The sequence below is a fragment of the Xenopus laevis genome, chromosome 5L (assembly GCF_017654675.1).
Source record: "Xenopus laevis strain J_2021 chromosome 5L, Xenopus_laevis_v10.1, whole genome shotgun sequence".
NCBI lineage: Eukaryota > Metazoa > Chordata > Amphibia > Anura > Pipidae > Xenopus > Xenopus laevis.
Genome location: NC_054379.1, coordinates 80509136 through 80530819, shown reverse-complemented (window position 1 = coordinate 80530819; position 21684 = coordinate 80509136). Strand labels below are relative to the sequence as shown.

The 21684-nt window shown below is 39.0% G+C and overlaps 1 protein-coding gene across 1 annotated transcript; it reads left to right on the top strand.

Annotated features, from left to right (window-relative positions):
- Positions 1–818: 818 nt before the first annotated feature.
- Positions 819–17320, top strand: LOC121393903 (ribosome production factor 2 homolog). Its single transcript, XM_041563748.1, has 5 exons — positions 819–931; positions 4059–4153; positions 15148–15261; positions 15773–16092; positions 16757–17320. Exons 1-5 carry the CDS (start codon positions 819–821, stop codon positions 16940–16942), a joined length of 828 nt encoding a protein of 275 aa, XP_041419682.1. The 3' UTR covers positions 16943–17320.
- The last annotated feature ends 4364 nt before the right edge of the window (positions 17321–21684 follow it).

Below are 21684 nucleotides of genomic sequence, written 5' to 3'. Positions count from 1 at the left end.
TCATCTTGGATGTTGTACTGCACCCCGTGTGTATTTGTTTTTGTTCCAGCATTTATTTTTCTTGTTTTAGAGAGTTCTGCGGCAGGGGATCTGAAGCCAAAATTCTGTACTAGGCTCACTCTCTGAATAAACTGTGAAGGATCCCCATGCAAAGGAATCTGAGGGAATTCATATATAACTTATAAACAGTGCTTACTGATGTCATTTCTGTCACACAATTCACTGAAAATGGTGTATTGTAATAAAGTACACAGTTTCAAAATTCACTCATTAAAATTTGAATCCCCCTATTCGAATGTAAATTTAAATGAGATTTATCATACCTTGACCATGAAAACAGTCCTAATTCGAATATTCGCCACCTAAAACCTGCCGAGTTTATGTACAAATCAATGGCAGAGGTCTGTTGAGCCATTCGAGTTTTTTTTTTTTTTTCAGGAGAAAAAACTATTCGCACAAAACGAATGTGATTCTAATTTTCGAGTCGGAACCATTTGATTGAATATTAGACATTCAAATTCTTAACCTCCTAGTTGAATTGAGAATATTCAAATTCACATGAAATTTTGACCTTTGATAAATGGGCCTCTTGAAGTCCTTCGTCCTTGTGCTTTTATATGATCATGCAACTCTTATAATATCCTTATATTTTACAATCGGGGGTACTTCATTCAATATATAATTAACTCCTGCAGTGCTCCTTGGATTATTGGAGGAGCTAGTACAGGAAGGTGCTATTAAATAAACCCTCAAAAAGGGCTCATTTAAAAAAAAAAAAAAATCTGCTTTAAGCTGCACCGTAGTGTTCAAACAATGTCATGCCACAGTACTTATTTGCAGGAATCTTTGAATGCCAAAATGGTGCGCAAGGACCCGCAGAGATCAAACAAAACCTGATCGACCTGAACAAGTCGGACTTTGTGCCCAGAAGGCAAGCATTGGCTGACAAATGGCTCTTGCCGTTAACACATATACCACATCCTACTGAGCATGCTGCTTTCCACTCATATACAGTACATTCTGGCATTGACCAGTTGCTAGGAGTCATTTCTCTGACCATAGGCGTCTGCAGAAAATGTTACATTTTTCCATATGTTATACCATTTTTTGTGGTCCCACCAATATAAAATGCATAATACATTTCCTGACTACACCATTTTTTATGGTGCTCTGAAAAATGTAAAACCTGTACATAAAGAAGATTAACCTTAGCAGGAAGAGGTTGTGCACAACTAAATTTCACTAGTATAAAATCTGTTTATACATTCTATTTCAGTCTAGGGGAAAGCTGCTTTGTTCCCAGAGTGGCAAAAAGGTTAAAAGATAAGTCATCCAAAAAAAAACAATGAGGTGGATAAAGGACAGGAGAGGGGGTGAGGTGCACAATATATACTGTATTATATTAAAGGAAAACTATACCCCAAAATGAATATTTAAGCAACAGTTTACAACATATTAAGTGGGCATATTAAAGAATCTTACCAAACTGGTCTATATATTTAAGCAAATCTTGCCCTTTTATATCTCTTGCCTTGAACCACCATTTTGTGATGGTCTGTGTGTTGCCTCAGAGATCACCTGATACTACAACTCTAACTGTAACAGGAAGAAGTGTTGAAACAAAAGACATAACTCTGTCTGTTAATTGGCTCATGTGACCAAACAAGTATAGTTTGTTTGGTTTGTTTGTGTGCACAGTGAATCGTACGATCCCAGGGGCGGCCCTTATTTTTTAAAATGGCAATGTTCTATTTATGATTACCCAATGGCACATACTACTAGAAAAGTATATTATTGTGAAAATGGTTTATTTACATGAAGCAGGGTTTTACATATGAGCTGTTTTATGCAATATCTTTTTATAGAGACCTACATTGTTTGGGGGGGGTATAGTTTTCCTTTAATATTGATATTTCTATCTATACAGATATATAGAGTGAGGCAGAGAGTTATTAACAACAGAGAGGTGAGTGTGGGGTTAACTCAGCAGAATGAGGAAAGAGAGAGTGATGCCATGGATAGGTGGGGGGTACAATGGAGCAGCAGGGCAAGGGACTGTAGGGGCAAATGCACTAAGAGAATGTTGTAGGCAAAACCCACAGCCAACCTGTTCCTACACACACACACACACGTACACACATGTCCAGGGGGGCCCTTGCCCCTATCTGTGGAGACCCATGTCTCTGACTGATCACCAACTTGCACCGTCCCAGGGGTGTAACTACAGAGGAAGCAGACCCTGCAGGGGGGGGCCAGGAGTTATAGGGGCCCCGTGAGGCCCAGATCATATACAATTTCAATAAATATTGGTAAAACAGGTCAACCAATAGACATTAAAAAAAAAATACTGAAAACGTACATTTTCTTCAGCTTCAAGCGACGTGGCCCCACCCCTGTTGCAGCACTACCCAGTGGCTCCGCCCCTTTTTGCGGCACGTCTCGATGGCTCCACCCCTGTTGCGTCACTGTCCGCCCCTTAATTCCCGCCCCCACCACTGCCCGTTAATTTTTTTTTTTTAAAAGGTGGCACCCCTAGTCCCGGACCTTTGTTTATTCAGTTTACTGTAGCCCTGAAAACAAAGCAGAGCTAGAAATTCATTGTGAGTATCCCTTTAATAATATTTCTCTTCTCCGCTTTCTTCCCCTTCCTTAGTTTTTAATCACATTAGAAGTCCTTAGCTGCCACCTGCAGGCTGACTTCAGTACTAAATGTGTAACACTGTATAAGAATTCCTCTTTGTTATGCTAAACAGGAATTGCCAACGATGTAAATGTTTTACCTACGGTGATTCCCATTCAACACAATGAGGAATTAGCTTTTAATGTAGTAAGCAGGTTTATAGAAGTGATTCATTTAAATCAAGTGCACTCTTTCTGGTTACGTTGGGGTGAGCAATAATAGCTAGCTGCAAAATAACAGACTGACATAAATCCTCCTAAATGGGAGACAACTTAGCAAGAGTGGGATAGAAAAGAATAACTATTTGATAAGAGGTACAGAATGTTTACTTCTATTTAGAAAAGCTCTTATTTCCATGAAATGACTCATTAAATTTTCATTGTTGCAATAGTTCTGCTTTTAGAATCTATGGTAGGTAAATACATCTACATACAACTTTGTCCAAACTCAAGCTTAATGTAAAATAGCTCAGGGTGCTTTTTTAAGCAATTTAGCAATATACATATTTTAAAAATAGTGCTTAAAGGGATTCTGAATTTTGAAATCTGTCAGGCTAGACGTGTTCTTAGATTCCCAAACATACCCAAAACACAAAAGAGATTGGCTTTTGTAAGCCAATATACATCGGCCAGTAAACACATAGCCATGGTTTTACGCAAACACTGGCATATACTACAAAAATGCTCCCCAGACATTGAGGAGTTCACTTCTCCTCCACTGATGGCTTATAGGAGAGGGAGGAATATCAGAGACACCTTAGTAAAAGCAGATATTGGCCCAACTAAAAAAACGGGCCAGCAATACCTAGCTGATATTAAACCGGGAACTTTCCCTTGCTTAAATTGTGCACAGTGTAACAGTGTGACCAAAGGACAAAGCTTCACACATCCCCACACTGGGAAAAGATTCAGTATTAAGGAATTTTTTACATGTGAATCTACATATGTGTTCTATTTAATCAAATGCCCGTGTGGACTAGGATATGTGGGAGAAACAACCCAGAAAGTAAAAGACAGGATCTCAAAACATAAATCAACCATAAGATGCGAAGACCTGGAACTCCCTATACCTGCACACTTCCATACAGCAAAACATACACCAAGTCAGCTGAGATTTCAGATTATTGATGGTGTCCCCAAATTAAGAAGAGGGGGCGATCGGTTGAAAGTCCTCAAAAGAAAAGAAATGTACTGGATAAATAAATTGGGTACGCTTTGGCCCAAGGGCCTTAATAGGGAATATACACCTATGTGCTTTATTTAAGTTATAATACCCTTTCTATTCCACCTAGGTCAGACAACACCTTCTTTTGTTCTGATTGGTTTTAACCTTTTACTGTATTTTTACAATTTTCTGAACATGATTTTTGTCTTTTAAGGTTATCAACATTTATGAAGAATGGGTACATGATCCCGGACTGCATCGAGGAGATTCCATTTGATTCCATTTGGAACCATCCTCTCCGGGTAAAAGGTACTGCAGTGTCTATAACCTTATATATTGTTTTACTTTTATCACTAAGTGTCACTTTTAAATTTTTGTCTTATAAGTACAACTAAATACCTAGTAAGGAATTGGACTGACAAGATACACGGAGAATGCATAACGCTTGGACTTTACTGGACTTTCATGAAGTCTTCACTTGATGGGTTAAACTTAATTGGGGGTGGGTCCTGATATTGTGCACTCCCCCAGTGTGGGGGATAAATGTTTGTATCACACACTATCAGGCAGGCTTGAGAAAGGGCAAGACAAGGCCCGAAACGTTGCCTGTTACTGACCAACTTTAATAAATTTTTCACATTTTTCAAACAAGAGGTGCTGCAGTTTTTCCTGTTTTGCTGTACAATTGGCCTATGGCAAGGGCCTATACACTGCTTTGCACTCTGCCCGAAAGGAACCTATACGAGGTGGTTGAAGCACACACATCTGTGTTCTTAGATTCCCAGATGACCTTAGTCATGTGACATGTGACCCCTGAATAGAACAATGGGAAGGTAACCAGATAACAGCTAACAGTTTCCTGACACCTTCATTAATTCTCTCTTAGTTTGACAAACCCAAGTTGAGACTCCTTCAGTTACACTGAGTAGGAGAAACAATAGCTTATCTGAATACAATTCCATTGTGACATGCTGGCTCTTTCTGAAAAGACCTGACCAGGCACAATGAGGCAAATTCACTAACTGGCGAAAATTTGCCAGCGCTGGCTTCGCCAGGCATAAAGTCACCTGGACAACACTAATTCACAAAGATCCGAAGTTGCACACAGGGTAACGAATGCTGGTGAACTTGCGCTAGTGAAAATACGCTCAGCAGTTGGAAGCTACGCTACCATTGGCTAATTAGCATACGGTGTGCAGTTACAGTACAATGGGCGTATATGCTGCAGCAAATACATTACACTACACAAGGCCAGTAATGTATTCTCCTTTGCAAAATTACGCCAGCGACTGTAAGTAAATCGGCGAAGTGCTGAAATGACGTCACACTGGTGAATTTTCGCCAGCATTAGCCACTTCGTCCTTTAGTAAATTTCCCCCAATGACTTTTAAGACACAACTTTAGATTTAAAATGTATTTATTGGTTCAAGAATAACATTTTAAATATTAGAATGAATTCATGCAATGTACACAGTGTAATTCAGTAATACAAACTATACCATGACATACCTAACAACTGTCCCATTTTTCCAGGACAGTCTCGATTTCTTTCTGAAATGTCCAGAGTTTCCCTTTGATCTCCTGCACTGAAGCCAGGAAAAGATACAATGTTTCTAAAACTTAATTAAACAAGAAGCTTTTTGGCAAAGAGCCCAAAATACACAGCGCTTCCACTTACATACATTTGTAACTAATAAGAGAAGCAAAGATACTATTTTAACTATTTAATATAAGCAAGTCACCTTCATTAGCAAAACTGTAATAACACATAAAACACGAACCTAAAAACCCCAGAAATGTGTTCAGACTTTCCATAAACTTCCAATTGTGTAAAATGGGGGTGTGGGCCACATGTTGGGAAGTATGCCATAAAAACCATGACAATTCCTCTAAGATTTTTAATTATATGATTTTTTATTATGATTTGCCACTTACTGGTCAGTTTCTCCAACTGTAACTGAGATTGAGGATACAGTCGGAGAGACATTTCAGAACAAAAACAGAAAACTGTTCTGATCTGCTCTATTTCGGCATAAGATCAGAAGCCTCAAAAGACCCTTCTCTTGTCTTTCCTAAACAGAGTAACTTTAGATCACAATGGTCAGCGGCAGAGGCTACAGAGAGAGGGAAAACAAATACCACACCTAGCGCAATACGTTGGATAGATCTCAGTGTTCCAGCACACAGACACTTAACTGTGCATATATATATATATATATATATATATATATATATATTTTTTTTTTTTTTTTTTTTTCTCCATAAAAACCAACATATTGCATTAGATGAGTATTTGTATAGTGGTATTTGTTTTCCCTTTCTCCGTAGTCTCTAGTGCTGACCAACGTGATCTGAAATTATTATTATTCAAATACCATGTACTTGATCCAAACTAAGATATAATTAATCCTTATTGGAGGCAAGTCTATTGGGTTTATTTAATGTTTTTCGTTTAATGTTTAACGTGATTTTCTATCATAAGTAAGGCATGAAGTTCCAAAATATAGAAAGATAAATTTATCCGGAAAACCACAGGTCCCAAGCATTCTGGATAGCAGGTCCCATTACCTGTACTAAAAAGCTTAATAACTCTGAAACTAAAAAAATAAGCATAATAAAAGTACTTTTATATTCACTGCAAGAAAAAAAGTTGTATGTATTGTGTAATCAACCAAAACGCAGAAGGAGATATTCTTGTGTGAAAAGCATAGCACAGCAACCCCAATACAGTGACTATGAAGATGAGCTATAAAATGGTACCAGTTAATCAGTTCATAACAATGCATTGTTTATACGTATGCCATCACTTCCTGTTCCTGGGTGAGCGTACCATAGACGGACGTTGCGTATGACGTCAGCAGGTCAAGTCCAGGATTTGGAAGGGTTGCGACTAGTTCCCATCCTCAGAAAGGACTGTCCCTCTAGTGGATAGGAAATAGCCAATTCACATGGCAGTGAACTATCCCTAGAAAGGACCTAATGCCTCTAGTGGTGAGGTACCAGGAAAGTATAGGAATTAGACCATTCTATACAGTAGTGACTAGTTCCTATCCTCAGAAAGGCTTATCCTTCTAGTGGATAGGAAATAGACGATTCATATGGCAGTAAGCTAGTTCCTATCCCTAGAAAGGACCTAAATGCCTCTAGTGGTGAGGTACCAGTAAAGAATAGGAATTAGTCCATTCTAAACTGACAAAGCTAAATGTCATCCAGTACAAGGACCTTCAAAGTGAGGTCCCAAATAAGGATAGAATCTAGTCTGTTCTAATAGAGCTGGCTATTTCCCATCCTTGTAAAGGCCCACACAATATATTAACCTTTTGGTATGTTAAATAGATAGAAACTAATTTGCAACTCATTAAATGACATATTTTTAGAGATAGTAGTTATTCTTATATAAGATGTGTGAAATCCATCATCCTGTGCTCAGCTGTTTTATTGCTACTTCATATGAGGTCCAGTACAGGGATAGAAAATAGTCAGTTCATATATGAACAAGTTAATTCCTATCCTGTATAAGGACCTTCTCTAACAATACAGGGACCATCTGTATTGGGCAAATACAAATGGCTGCCCCCATGGCTACACAGCAGCTTGTTTATATAAACTATAGTAGAGTTTCTGAAGCAAACACACCAATTTTACTAATACAGGGCAACGGTACATTCTATTTGAATTACACTTTAATTTTTGGATCTACTGTTCCTTTAAACCAAAAATCAGATTTTTAGGGAAGAATATCCATAATATTTTTGTAGCTGGTTGTCTGCTCCAAATCTGTGTTCCCGTTCCTTCCCAATGCCTTATGTTCTCTTCTAAATTCTATGAGCCGTTCCCGTGCCTGCAGTGCCCCAGAACCCTGTCCTGTTATGCTGCTGTAATGCTGCACGATTCCAGAACGGAGATATTTTATAAAGCTGCATGGCATTTTTTTCATTTTTATACGGATATGTGGACTTTAGTGCAGCAAGTGGTACTGAAAATGGAGCAATGTTAATATGTAACACTCATCCAAATGTGAAATTTCTGAACTGTCAATATTTTTTTAAATAAAGATACAATGTATCACTATGGGCCATGCATTCATTCTGCATATATTTCTGTGTTCTGCAATTACTACACTGTGTGTTCAGCACCAAGGTGAGAATTATTTGGGTAGTAAACTTGAAGTATCCACAGTGCCAGGCCCGGATTTACAAACTTGCCACCCCTAGGCCGGCTCTACTCATCGCCTGCGCTCCCCTGCCGGTGCCGTCCCCTTCGCTTCCCCTGTCCAGCACTGTTACCTCCACTTCTGGTTTGCCCCTGTCCAGCGATGTCCCCTTGCCTTCCAGGGCCTTCGGCCTATACAGGGACCATAGTTTAACACTCAGGAACAGCACTGTGCTGTCCCCTACGCTTCCCCCTGTCCAGCACTGTCACCTCCACTTCCGCTTCCCCCTGTCCAGCGATGTCCCTCCCCTTCCAGTTGCCGTCCTCTTCCCCCTCAGTGTGCGCGCGCATGCGCACATCTTAACACTTGGGAACAACACTGGAGACTGACGTGAGTCTCCAGTGCTAGTTACTGATGCGGCTGGGCCGCCCCTGAAATTGCGCCGCCCTAGGCCCGGGCCTATGTGGCCTTGCCACAAATCCGGGCCTGCACAGTGCATAGGTTGACTCTTTACTGGGTAGAGGGTCAGAATCCTCCACACTGCTACTCTAGCTGTCTCTAACAAATTGTCCTGGTCTAAGACTGCTGCCAAATTGAATTTATATATTTGTGGCTGCCTCTCCCTGCTCTCTTTGGTGATGGCAGGCACAGGTTATTTAAGTATTTGTAGTGTCTCAAGTTGGGCTGGCAGAGGTTAGGGCCAGCTTGCTTATCACTATTACTGAAGCCTATGTCTCCTAGTCAATGCTAGTCTATTGTAAGGAAGCTTTTGACACATTAGATTTCAGCCACAGACTTTATTTACCCTAATGACAAACACTCTTCTGGATTGACATACTTAACATTCTAAAAGGAAAACCAAAGCCTACAAAAGTATATGCTGCATTCTATATTGTGAACTTTCTGCTCCAGCCTTATAAATAAATGAAACATGTGTTCAAGTTTCTTCTCAGTAGCTCCACATCTTTTAATGTCAGTGGCACTACACATGCTCAGTGTTGCTCTTGAAAAGCTAAGCTTAGGCATTGTGGGAAATCATTAGCAGAAAAAAATGAGGTTATATCTGCTATGTAATGTGAAACTCAGCCTTTTATTGTGACTTTTATATTGTATATGCACAGTGTGAGTTGACCCCTAAGCCCAGGAAAAAAAGTTTATGTGCTAATGCAGGCATTATCGAAGGTATAGATCTTCTTCATTTTGAACCCAATTACGTGATGAGGTTTAGTTTCTTTCAAGAGCCTTGATGTTGGACACAAAGCAACAACTAAAACTAAAGCTTGCAGTAGAGAATGAAGTACTCCTTCAACAAATATGCATGGGGGGGGGCAAAGACAAAGTGTATCTTCTGACCTTCCTTGTGGACAACCACAGCAGTGTAAACTTGCCTTAATTGCTTCATAGTTACATAGTTACATAGTTAAATTGGGTTGAAAAAAGACAAAGTCCATCAAGTTCAACCCCTCCAAATGAAAACCCAGCATCCATACATACACCCCTCTCTACTTTTAATTAAATTCTATATACCCATACCTATACTAACGATAGAGTTTAGTATCACAATAGCCTTTGATATTATGTCTGTCCAAAAAATCATCCAAGCCATTCTTAAAGGCATTAACTGAATCAGCCATCACAACATCACCCGGCAGTGCATTCCACAACCTCACTGTCCTGACTGTGAAGAACCCCCTACGTTGCTTCAAATGAAAGTTCTTTTCTTCTAGTCTAAAGGGGTGGCCTCTGGTGCGGTGATCCACTTTATGGGTAAAAAGGTCCCCTGCCATTTGTCCATAATGTCCTCTAATGTACTTGTAAAGTGTAATCATGTCCCCACGCAAGCGCCTTTTTTCCAGAGAAAACAACCCCAACCTTGACAGTCTACCCTCATAATTTAAGTCTTCCGTCCCTCTAACCAATTTAGTTGCATGTCTCTGCACTCTCTCCAGCTTATTTATATCCCTCTTAAGGACTGGAGTCCAAAACTGCACTGCATACTCCAGATGAGGCCTTACCAGGGACCTATAAAGAGGCATAATTATGTTTTCATCCCTTGAGTTAATGCCCTTTTTTATGCAAGACAGAACTTTATTTGCTTTAGTAGCCACAGAATGACACTGCCCAGAGTTAGACAACGTGTTATCTACAAAGACCCCTAGATCCTTCTCATTTAAGGAAACTCCCAACACACTGCCATTTGGTGTATAACTTGCATTCATATTATTTTTGCCAAAGTGCATAACCTTGCATTTATCAACATTGAACCTCATTTTCCAGCCCAGTTTTCCAGTTTAGACAAATCACTCTGCAAAGTGGCAGCATCCTGCATGGAACCTATAGTTCTGCACAATTTAGTATCATCTGCAAAAATAGAAACAGTACTTTCAATGCCCACCTCCAGGTCATTAATAAACAAGTTGAAAAGCAAGGGACCTAGTACAGAGCCCTGCGGTACTCCACTAACAACACTGGTCCAATTAGAAAATGTTCCATTTACCACCACTCTTTGTAGTCTATCTTTTAGCCAGTTCTCTATCCAGGTACAAATACTATGTTCCAGGCCAACATTCCTTAATTTAACCAGTAACCTTTTGTGTGGCACTGTATCAAATGCTTTAGCAAAATCTAAGTAAATCACATCCACTGCCATCCCAGAATCGAGGTCTCTACTTACATTCTCATAAAAAGAAATTAAGTTAGTCTGGCAAGATCTATTAGCATAAAACCATGCTGGCACAAACTCATAGTATTATGATTTGCTATGAAGTCCAGTATCTTATCCTTTATTAACCCTTCGAAAAGCTTTCCTACCACTGACGTCAGACTAACTGGCCTATAGTTTTGAGGCTGAGAACGGGATCCTTTTTTGAATAGAGGCACCACATTAGCAATTCGCCAGTCTCTCTGCACTATGCCAGATCTCAATGAATCCTGAAAAATTAAGTAAAGAGGTTTGGGAATCACAGAGCTAAGCTCACTAATTACCCTGGGATGAATACCATCTGGCCCTGGACCTTTGTTAATCTTAACATGTTCTAGTCTCTTTTGAATTTCTTCATGTGTGACTGTTAAGAAGGAAACCTTCACTTACTGATTCCTCATTTGTGTAGACAGATGAAAAATATGAGTTCAGAATCTGCGCTTTTATTTTGTTCTCATCAACCAGCTGACCCCCCTCTGATAGTAAGGGTCCCACCGCTTCCTGCTTAATTTTTTACTATTAACATATTTAAAAAATAATTTTGGATTTTTTTTACTGCTTGCTGCAATATCCTTTTCTATAGCAATTTTAGCTTGCCTTATAGCTTCTTTGCATGATTTATTGGCCTCCTTGTACATTATAAATGTTTCGGCTGTACCAGCTAACTTGAAAGCCTTAAAAGCACGTCTTTTCTTACCCACCTCAACGACGTTCCTTGCTTACAAGTGGAATATACTGACAAGTATATTTATTAAGCAGCATTTTAAAGACTTCCCATTTTTGTTCTGTGTTTAACCCTGAGAAAAGCATTTCCCACTTAATATGTTGCAGAGATGCCCTTATACTGTCAAAGTTTGCATGTCTGAAATTCAGTGTTTAAGTTACTCCCTTATAGAATTGCTTCTGCAACAGAATCTCAAAGGAGACCATGTTATGATCACTATTCCCTAAATGCTCCCCCACACAAATGTTAGAGATGAGTTCAGTATTGTTAGTTATTACAAGGTCCAAAAGAGAGTTATTCCTAGTAGGTTCTTGAACGAGCTGGAATAAAAAGTTGTCATTCAGCATATTTACAAACCTACTAGCTTTTTCTGTCTTAGCAACCCCATTACCCCAGTCAATGTCTGGATAATTGAAGTCACCCATAGCAACAACTTGACCCAGCTGTGAAGCCGCTTGTATCTGCAAGAGTAGCTGGGCTTCATACTCGACACTTATACGAGGTGGTTTATAGCATACACCAATGATAATTCTTTTTGTTACCTTTTGCCCAGTCAAAATCTCTACCCAGAGTTATTCTACACCCTCACCAGTGCCAGCTATTGTTATTTCTTTAGCGCATTGCTTTAATTCAGGCTTTACATACAAACACACTCCTCCACCCTTTTTAATCCCTCTGTCCCTCCTAAAAAGGGTGTAACCATTTAAATTCACAATCCAGTCACATGTTTCATCCCACCAGGTCTCAGTCAGGGCCGCTCCGGCCATGAGGCAAGGTGAGAATCTTGCCTCAGGCGGCACGGAGCGGCCAGTTACCAGGGGCGGCAAAAAGCCGCCTCTGGTAACTTTAAGAGCCGAATTTCCGTTTTTTAAAACGGAAATTCGGCTCTTCTAGCGCAGCGAGCACAATAGCGCTCACTGCACTAGCGATGCGGCCCCTCCTCCACCCGCTCCGACGCTGGTAGTTAGAAGAGCGGAGCAGGAGGAGGGGCGGCATTGGGGCTGCTGCCTCAGGCGGCAGCAGCCCTTGAAACGTGCCTGGTCTCAGTGATACCAATTATATCATAATTTTTAGAGCATGCAATTAATTCCAGGTCTCCCATTTTACCTGACAAACTCCGTGCATTTGCCAGCATACAACGGAAGTTACTACTTTTACTTTTGAGATTTGCATTACTTAGTGAAGAATTATACGTTAAGTTAGTATTATTCTGTTTTCCTTGTAACAGAGGGACCTCCTTAGCTGGTAAACTGTATGCCCCCCTTACTCCTCCCCCATGACCCCTTACTAACCCCACTGCCCCGTCTACCCTAGCTTCCCCATAATTCTTTATCTCACCCGCCCCCCTCTTGCCTAGTTTAAACACTCCTCCAACCTCTTAGCCATTCTTTCCCCTAGCACCGCGGACCCCCTTCCATTGAGGTGCAAACCGTCACGACTGTATAGGTTGTACCCCAACGAAAAATCAGCCCAGTGCTCTAGGAACCCAAACCCTTCCTTCCTGCACCAAGACTCATGTATGATCTCTGCACCAAATACAGGTATGGGATCAACTATGCAGAATGCTTGGGATCTGGGATTCTCTGGATAAGGCATCATGGACTCTTTGGGAAATGGTTTTCACGTAACTTAGAGCTTTCTGGATAAGGGATCAGGCACTCTCCCTTGGGTAAAAAATGCAAATACAAAACAGCTTGTACTTTCATCCTTGATTTATTTTAAAGGAATGAACCTCTCTCTCTCAACTCTTGCTCCCCCTCCCGCCTTCAATCTCCAGTCGTGCTTTAAGTCTCCCTCCTTCCCTGGCCTTTCTCCTATGGCGTTACCCATGGCAGACAAGAAAGCAAGGGTAGAAAAAACTATTTGTTGCAGTCACTGCCTCACTGTACAGCATAGGTCACACAAGGGTCTGTTTTATCTAGAGCTTACCCCCCTTGCATTGTTTCGGAGTGTGAGCGGAAACGTGTGTACCTGTAGGAAGCCCATACAGACACTAGAAGAACATAAAAACTGGGCATAGTGCCCTAGTCAGGACCCGAGTACAATTAGGCTGCCATTCTAGCCAAAGTGATGAACTGCATACTGTACTATACTACTAATGTTTGTTTATTTTTGCCAGGCCGAATGTATGACTATCATGTACTAGATATGGTTGAGTTGGGAGTGGAAAAGTATGTTTCATTACAGGAAATAAATGTATGCTCTAATATATTTACCTACTATTATCTGCTACTTTTTTTTTTTTTTAAATCACTCCTGTACCCAACCACTGCACAACACTTAAATTCTCTTTTTACTTTGCTGAATTCTGACACTTTATTACTGTGCAATGATCCATGAGTGCAGGAAAATGCCCATCTTGAATATCTGGCAGTGCACATCTGCATTAAAGGGGTGGTTCACCTTTAAGATAACTTTTAGTATTTTATAAAATTACCAATTCTAAAAACTTTTCAATTGGTCTTCATTATTTATTTTTATAGTTTTTGAAATATTTGCCTGTTCTGACTCCTTGCAGCTTTCAAATGGGGGTCACTGACCCCACCTACAAACAAACGCTCTGTACACATTTATTGTTGTTGCTACTTTTTATTACTCATCTTTCTATTCAGACCCTCTCCTATTCATATCCCAGTCTCTTATTCAAATCAATGCATGGTTACTAGGGTAATTTGGACTTTAGCAACCAGATTGCTGAAATTGTAAACTGGAGAGCTGCTGTATAAAAAGAGAAATAACTCAAAAACCACAAATAATAAAAAATGAAAACCAATTGCAAATTATCTTGGAATATCACTCTCTATTTCATACTAAAAGTTACCTGAAAGGTGAACAACCCCTTTAAGGATCCACCTGCACACAGATCATTGTACTATTTGGTTGTTTCATTCGTGCTCTGCTATAGGCATTGCTATATGCCAGGTTCTTTTGCATGTATTGTGCTATAGGGCACAATTTTCCCCATTTCATAGTTATAAGCATAAGTCTGTATTGCTGGTGAAACAGTACTATAGGGTTAATATTATTTGTTTTTTTATAGTAGCCTTAAGGAATGACGCTCCACATGATATAAAAATCCCTGGGAAACTCCATTTTCTAAGCATTGTGCTTAATAGATTCCATACCTTTATGGTTTAACTCCACAAGTGATTGTGTCCGATTATATCAGATGTCAGATCCACAATGCATCCTACAAATCGGATGTAGTTGCATGGGTTAAAATATAACAAGACTGATACAAAAATATGATGTGTAAACTACATGAAACATTTGCCATACGACATATGCTGTGTCTTCATACGAAAAACTGATGGTGATGGAAAGACTTTTTTTCTCTCATTGAAATACATTGACTGTCGAATGTAAACGCATGAACAAAAGACTCGCTTTAGGGGATCAGATTTCATATCATCCTACAATATCTTGTGCTGTTGTCTGGTGTTGCGTGGCAAGATCGGATAAACTTCCACAAAACCTGATCAAAATCACCCATGTAGTTTACCGTTACTCAATATGGTTTATTCCTGGAAGAAAATGGAGCAGCCTGTGCATAGTAGGAACTATACAAGTATAAACATGGCTGTATATTTTTGGATTTGCTTTTTAAAAGATACTTTTATTCACTAAACCATGTGCATTGTTATCAATTTTATAATGTTTATCTGGACAACTAATAGACTAGTATATCATACTGTTTGAATGGAGATTCCTGATGTAATACCAAGTCCATGTTTTGCAGAATTGCAAGTGTCCTGAAGGTACCAAACCACTTCTGATATTTGCTGGAGATGCTTTTGAAATGAGTGAAGACTACAGACGGCTGAAAAGTCTGCTCATTGGTAAATACCTTGTAGGGATTTTAACAGTATCCGAATAGAATAAAATATCCATACTGTGTTTGTTGTGGTGGTTTCTCACAAGCTGCAAATGAGAACCAAGGTGCATATAGAGTGATGTCCAGTACAAGCCCTCTGACCTGTTAATCAGTAAAAAGACATGTACGACCTCTTATCTCAGATTGTCCACACTAATGTGGTTGGGCATCTTGGCAGGTTAAAGCATTATTGCCCATATTGTCATCTTCTGATCCAATTGCTCTGTGGGGAGAAATAATCTATTCAACTGTTGCCAGACCCCATGAGCATAGTTCTGCTGCATCAGCAGAGCCGTGATGTGCCCTGCAACTCCTACTTTGTTAATATAGAATACCGTTGTAAAAAAACAACTCCCTTTTAGCAGTCTAAAGACATTTGTTGTGCCTTATGAAATTCCAGTTTTCTATAGTACTGGTGGTGGTGGGTCACCGACGCATAGATTTGCTTTGCTTAGCATGCCTGTTTACATTTTCAGATTTCTTTCAAGGACCCGCTATTACTGGGGTTCGTCTGGCTGGTCTAGAGCATGTCTTGCATTTCATAGCAGTTGATGGGAAAGCTACAAGTAAGGTTTATATTTTTACTGCTTGCTTGCCAGTGTCTGGGGAATACAGAGGAAAAAAAATTAAAAACATGTTTTTCTCTTTTAGGGTGCTAATGAAGAAATCTGGATGCAGGACACCAAGAATTGAACTTGAAGAAATAGGACCCTCGTTTGACTTTATGGTCAGGAGGACTCATCTGGCTTCTGATGACTTGGATAGATTTTTCCTCAAACAACCCAAAGTCCTTAAAGTAATTAATTCATATTCAATCAGTATCAAGCATTACTGTCATCAAAGGAAATACACAAATTACTTTTAATGGCCTCCTTTATTATTTTTTTGCACTTAAAAGTTAGGAAGAGAGCCCAGAATAGATGAAAGTTTAAAGATGAATAGTGAGTTTAAAATAAAAGGATGACTGATCAGTGCATCAGTTAAATGTCTCACTCCTAGCAAAAATCAGGGATCTAAATCATGCTTTTTTTTTTCCAAGGAAATTTTGACCCAAATATAAGTAGGGATGCACCAAATCCAGGATTTGGTTCAGGATTAGGCCAGGATTTGGCCTTTTTCATCATATGCAAATTAGGGACAGGGAGAGAGATCAAATGACTTTTTGTCACAAAACAAGGAAGTAAAAAATGTTTCCCCTTCTCCCCTAATTTACATATGCAAATTTGGATTTGCTTCGGTATTCAGCCAAATCTTACGCAAAGGATTCGGGGGTTCGGCCGAATCCAAAATAGTGTATTTAGTGCATCTCTATGAATAAGACTTTCTTTACCATGTTCTGCTATGGAGTTACTGTGTACATGCTGATTTGTCTAATTAGAAGTATCTCATCCACCATGAGGGTTTTTTTTTATATCTTGTAGTGTTAGTTATTTACTTTGACTTTTTTTCATTTTGAACAGGCAAAGAAGAAAAAGAACATATCTCATGATGCTTTTGGTACCAAGTTTGGGCGCATCCATACGCAAAAGCAAGATCTTAGTAAACTGCAGATAAGAAAAATGATAGGCTTGAAAAAGAGAGAGACAGACATAATGGAAGCAGAAGGCGAACATATAACAAACACAAAGAAAGCTAAGCAGAATTAGTGCCACCAAAGCTGGAATGCTGCAGTGTTTGTGAACTAGTTATGGCAGGATCAGGCCATGCTAAAAGACTGCTGCTTTTGGCGATTGCTTCCTGTTAAAAATTTGTGCTATTTGTACAACCAGACATCGAAAAGCTGGACTTATGTACTGTATCCAATAAGGTTAAAAGATTTTTAGGTCCAACCATAAAGTACATTTCATTTTGTATCTGGTGTCACAAAGATTGGGAAGTGTTATAGAAAGAAATATTGCAGCTGTGCCACATCACGTACTTCTGTTTGCTGCATTAATACAAACTTATGTATATGCAGCTCCAGGTTTTTGCAAGACTCTTCATTATTCCCCTTTATTTTCTATGATGGCTGTGAAAACTAAGAATCAGCGAGAAGTATGTGTATTTATAAGGACAGAAGTGAATTTTGACTATCATTACAAAACTGCATAGTCTTTTTCTTTTTTTTGATAGTGTTCTGAAAGACACACGTTTATTATTCAGTAATACAGAATGTTATTTTTAAGTATTCTGCAAAAGAAAGGATAAAGCCTGATTAAGTATTGCATTTATTTGTGCCTTGATTTGTTAATGCTTCTGGTAAAGAATGTCACAGGGGAGGCAAGCAGCATGGTCTCTCCCATTCATATGTACAGCAACAATATGCTAAGGGATGATAGAAAATAAGAATTCATTTTTTATGGCTGTATTATCGAAGTGCTACTGCTATTTTTAAAGCCATGGGAAGTTAAAAATGAAATATTTAACCACCCTCCCTTAATGTCATATAATCTACTCCCACTGCTCACTAGCCAGAGGATAGGATTAAACAGGAATAAGAACACTAGGTCATGTCAAATTTGCAGTGAACAGAGCTAATTAAAAAAAATAAAGCTAGTGAGTGGTATATTAATACACAGATGTGAAACACATAACAGACTTGTCTGACTACAATATCATTAGAAACTAAATTGTGTATTCTTTCAACCCCATATTGCTGTGAGGCAGGGATGTAACATTATAGGAAGCAGACTTGGGTGGGTGTACTGTAGATAGCTTGAAAGGTGGTGGGGGAGGTTTGCCTGAAACATACTTTAAATAAATATGTATTTATGAGACAGCTGATCTTTGACAAGATTTTTTTATTACATTTTATTTGCCTATTAACTGCTGACTGCCCATATATAGTTTGTTCTATGGTATCTTAAAAGGGAACTATCATGAAATTGAATGGAAGTTTCTAAATATTATTATTATAACAAAAGATGATATATTCTTTCTCAAACAGCTTCTCATTATGGCACATTTAATTTCTAAATCATTAACTTCTTGGGTGCTAAGCAGATGATTGTGCTGTAAGGAGACAGAGCATGTATTTCCAGCAAACAAGTGCTGTATAAGGTCGTATAACTCTGGTAATGTTATTGACATACTTTCCAGCTCACTCACATATTTAAGCAACACTGTCCTCACAAATTAAATTTCTGAATATTGCTTGGGTGCAAAATAAACATCAGGGTGGCAGATTTTGTAAATAAAGGAGTTATGCTTTTCACTTTATCTGCCAACCGAATCTTTGGTTCAGAATATCTAATGGGTTTTAGCTATTGAGACAGAGAGAAAAAAAATGTACACCCCATCCACAGCAAAACATTTTAGTGAGAGTATGAATAAGTTTCCAAAGAGTATACTGTATGTGTCAACTGTCATCAGCACGTTTTGGGACTTAAAGGAACAGTAACATCAAAAAATGATGTGTTTTAAAGTAATAAAAATATACTGCAGTGTTGTCCTGCACTACTAAAACTACTGTGTTTGCTTCAGAAACACTAATATTGTTTATATAAATAAGATCGCAGATAAGCTCAGTAGAACATAATGGTGTTATCTACTATTTAACCTGTGCCATATAGCCTTTTTTCAATTTCTGCCATTGGTACTCAGCAGCTTGTTTATATAACCAATAGTAGTGTTTCTGAAGCAAACAGATCAGTTTTACCAGTGCAGGACAACACTACATGATACTTTAAAACTGTTAACTGTCTCTGCCCCAGTGTTTATGGTAGTCCAAAGCAGCGTTTTTGAAGAGGAAGGTGTTAAGTTTTGGGTAGCCGAGGATGAGTAGAGTATAACAGTGCTTTATTAGCAAGCTCTCATGCAGCCATTGCACAACAGTAACTTTCACTTTTTAAGATGTCCAGGAAGTATGCACAGTATAAGTCTGGGCACAGTGACATCTACAGGCCATTTGTATAAACACCACAGAAGGGGTATGTTCTTAAATCAGACTGTCATATCTGCGGTGCGCTGCTCATCCCAGGCTGCCTCCCCGATCAATTTATATTTCGAAATGAGGTTTAACATTGTATATGGTGCTTTTAAAATTTGTTTTAAAAGGAAAGTTCATTGGCATGATCCTGTTGTTTTGCAAGAGAGCGGGTAATAGAATATAGTTAGATGAGAAACAGAACCAAATTATGATCTAGTTAATTTATTTAGTAGTCACTAAAGTATTTACTTTCCATTGGAAACAGACATCTGCTGCTACCAGAAACAATTCCGCAATTTGATAACCATGTGTTTATTTTTAGCCATGAGGGAAGCATCAGATGGTGGAATGCCATATTTTTTTCAAATACATTTTTTCAGTAATGTAAAGTAATGGCAGTTGTACTGTACTGTAGCTAAACCTGATTATTATCCTTTTATGTGTATACCTGACATAATTTGATGTTTATTACTGCTTTCACTTTCCACTTGTACATAGGTAAGATGACATTTTGAAATAAAACATTCAGATACAGATGCACAGGACGGCTTTAAATAGGATATCACATTATTTTGTGAACTTACTTGGTATCACAGAGTAGCAAATAGAAGTTCCAACTACTCCTACTACCAACTACTATGATGTAAAGAGTCATATTCTGAGAGATTTGCAATTTGTTTTGATTTTTTATTTGTGTTTTTTATGTTATTTAGCTTTTTATTCAGCAGCTCTCCAGTTGGCAATTTCAGCAGTCTGGTTGCTAGCATCAAAATTACCCTAGCAACCATGCATTGATTTGAATAATAAACTGGAACAGAAATAGGAGAGGACCTATATAGAAAGATAATAAAAACCTATAAAAAAATAAATAATGAAGACCAATTTAATACTTGCTTAGAATTGTCCATTCTATAACATACTAAAAGTTAGCTTAAAGGTGAACTATGCATTGATTTGAATAATAAACTGGAACAGAAATAGGAGAGGGCCTATATAGAAAGATAATAAAAACCTATAAAAAAATAAATAATGAAGACCAATTGAATACTTGCTTAGAATTGTCCATTCTATAACATACTAAAAGTTAACTTAAAGGTGAACTACCTTTTTAAATGACTAGGAAAATATAATAAAAGGTGGAAAGTTGGTGTAATCACCTATAGCAACCAATCATCTGGAAGCATTTACTGGGCACCTGTTAAAATCATCTTATTGGATGCTATGGACTGGTGCACTAGGGCAAACTTGGTGCCTTTTGTTACATATGGGGGAAAATGCATAAAAGAAAAATATGAACAAAACAATGCATTATCAAAAAAATCTAAATAAAAAAAGTTGTTACCTTTATAAAATATGCAACACACCCAAATCCACATCAGCAACATGTTCCCAATTGATTGACTGGAAGGCAACTATTGACTCCATGACAGTGTGCCATTTCCCTTTAGCTGGAGCCCAACCCTGTCACTCACCTTGTGCTCCAGAATTGATTCATTGCTTTCAGTACATAACTTTAGGTCCTATTGTGACTAGACATAAGGAGGAGGTTCTGATCTTCAGTTTAAAGTTATGGGGATCCTGCACTGCTAAAATACATTTTAGGGAATGACCTTTTCTGGAAGCCAAACCTGCCAATAAAAATATTGGAGGGGCTGCAGTGGTGTATTAAACTCTGCTTAATAAAAAGTTGCGTATGAGCTGCTGCCATGCTATTTAAAATTACAAAGTTCCTGCATCCCTAGATAAGTATAAGGGGAGCCCACTCAGAGGCTCATACATAGCCTCTATATATTGTAATAGACAGGCAAATAAGGATGATGCAAAGGTCACTTCCAGCCTGCAGATGGCAGTGTTAGGTAATCCGGAAACAGTAAGGCTGATGCCATGTGACTGTGTGAGGAATGCTGGGAAAGAGGAAGACAAGACAGGAAGGCAAGGAGAGAGCAGGCACAGATCTGGCAGCAGCAGGGGGAGAGAGATCCCCTGTGAGGTAAAGCTGGTAAAGTGCAGGGAAAGCTGCACCAACTGCAGATTCCACTTAGTGTGTCAGTGATTGTCAGTCAGGGAAGGACCTCACCCTCCATTTAGGCCCCTTAGGTTCCTGTTCCAATAGGCCTCACTGTAGCTATTGCAGATGTAGGGCCCAGTTAGGGACTCAGGGAATTGCTCCATAAGAACCAGAAGGTTCATTAGTCAGGCCCCTTATCTGAGCGGAGTAGGTTAGACCCCAGGTTCCAGCGCCCGTTAGGATCAGTCACCCTGGCTTAGTTACTGGCCCAGTTCTATCCAAAGGAGAGCCAGGACTAACTATTGGACACTGCACTCCCTGGCAAAACCATATGGATTACAAATGTACTGGAATTCATGGATGCAACATCAGGGATTACAGATAAGTGCGCACCAACGTAAAGTTACACAACAAGCAGGCCTGAACTGTCAGTTATATGTGGTGCACCACAGAGGTTAATAAACAGTTAATGA

Coding starts and splice junctions, on each gene's coding strand:
- LOC121393903 (XM_041563748.1), top strand. CDS start 819: ATGCCACAGTACTTATTTGCAGGAATCTTTGAATGCCAAAATGGTGCG. Junction 932..4,058: donor TCGGACTTTGTGCCCAGAAG/GCAAGCATTGGC, acceptor TTGTCTTTTAAG/GTTATCAACATTTATGAAGA. Junction 4,154..15,147: donor CCATCCTCTCCGGGTAAAAG/GTACTGCAGTGT, acceptor TGTAATACCAAG/TCCATGTTTTGCAGAATTGC.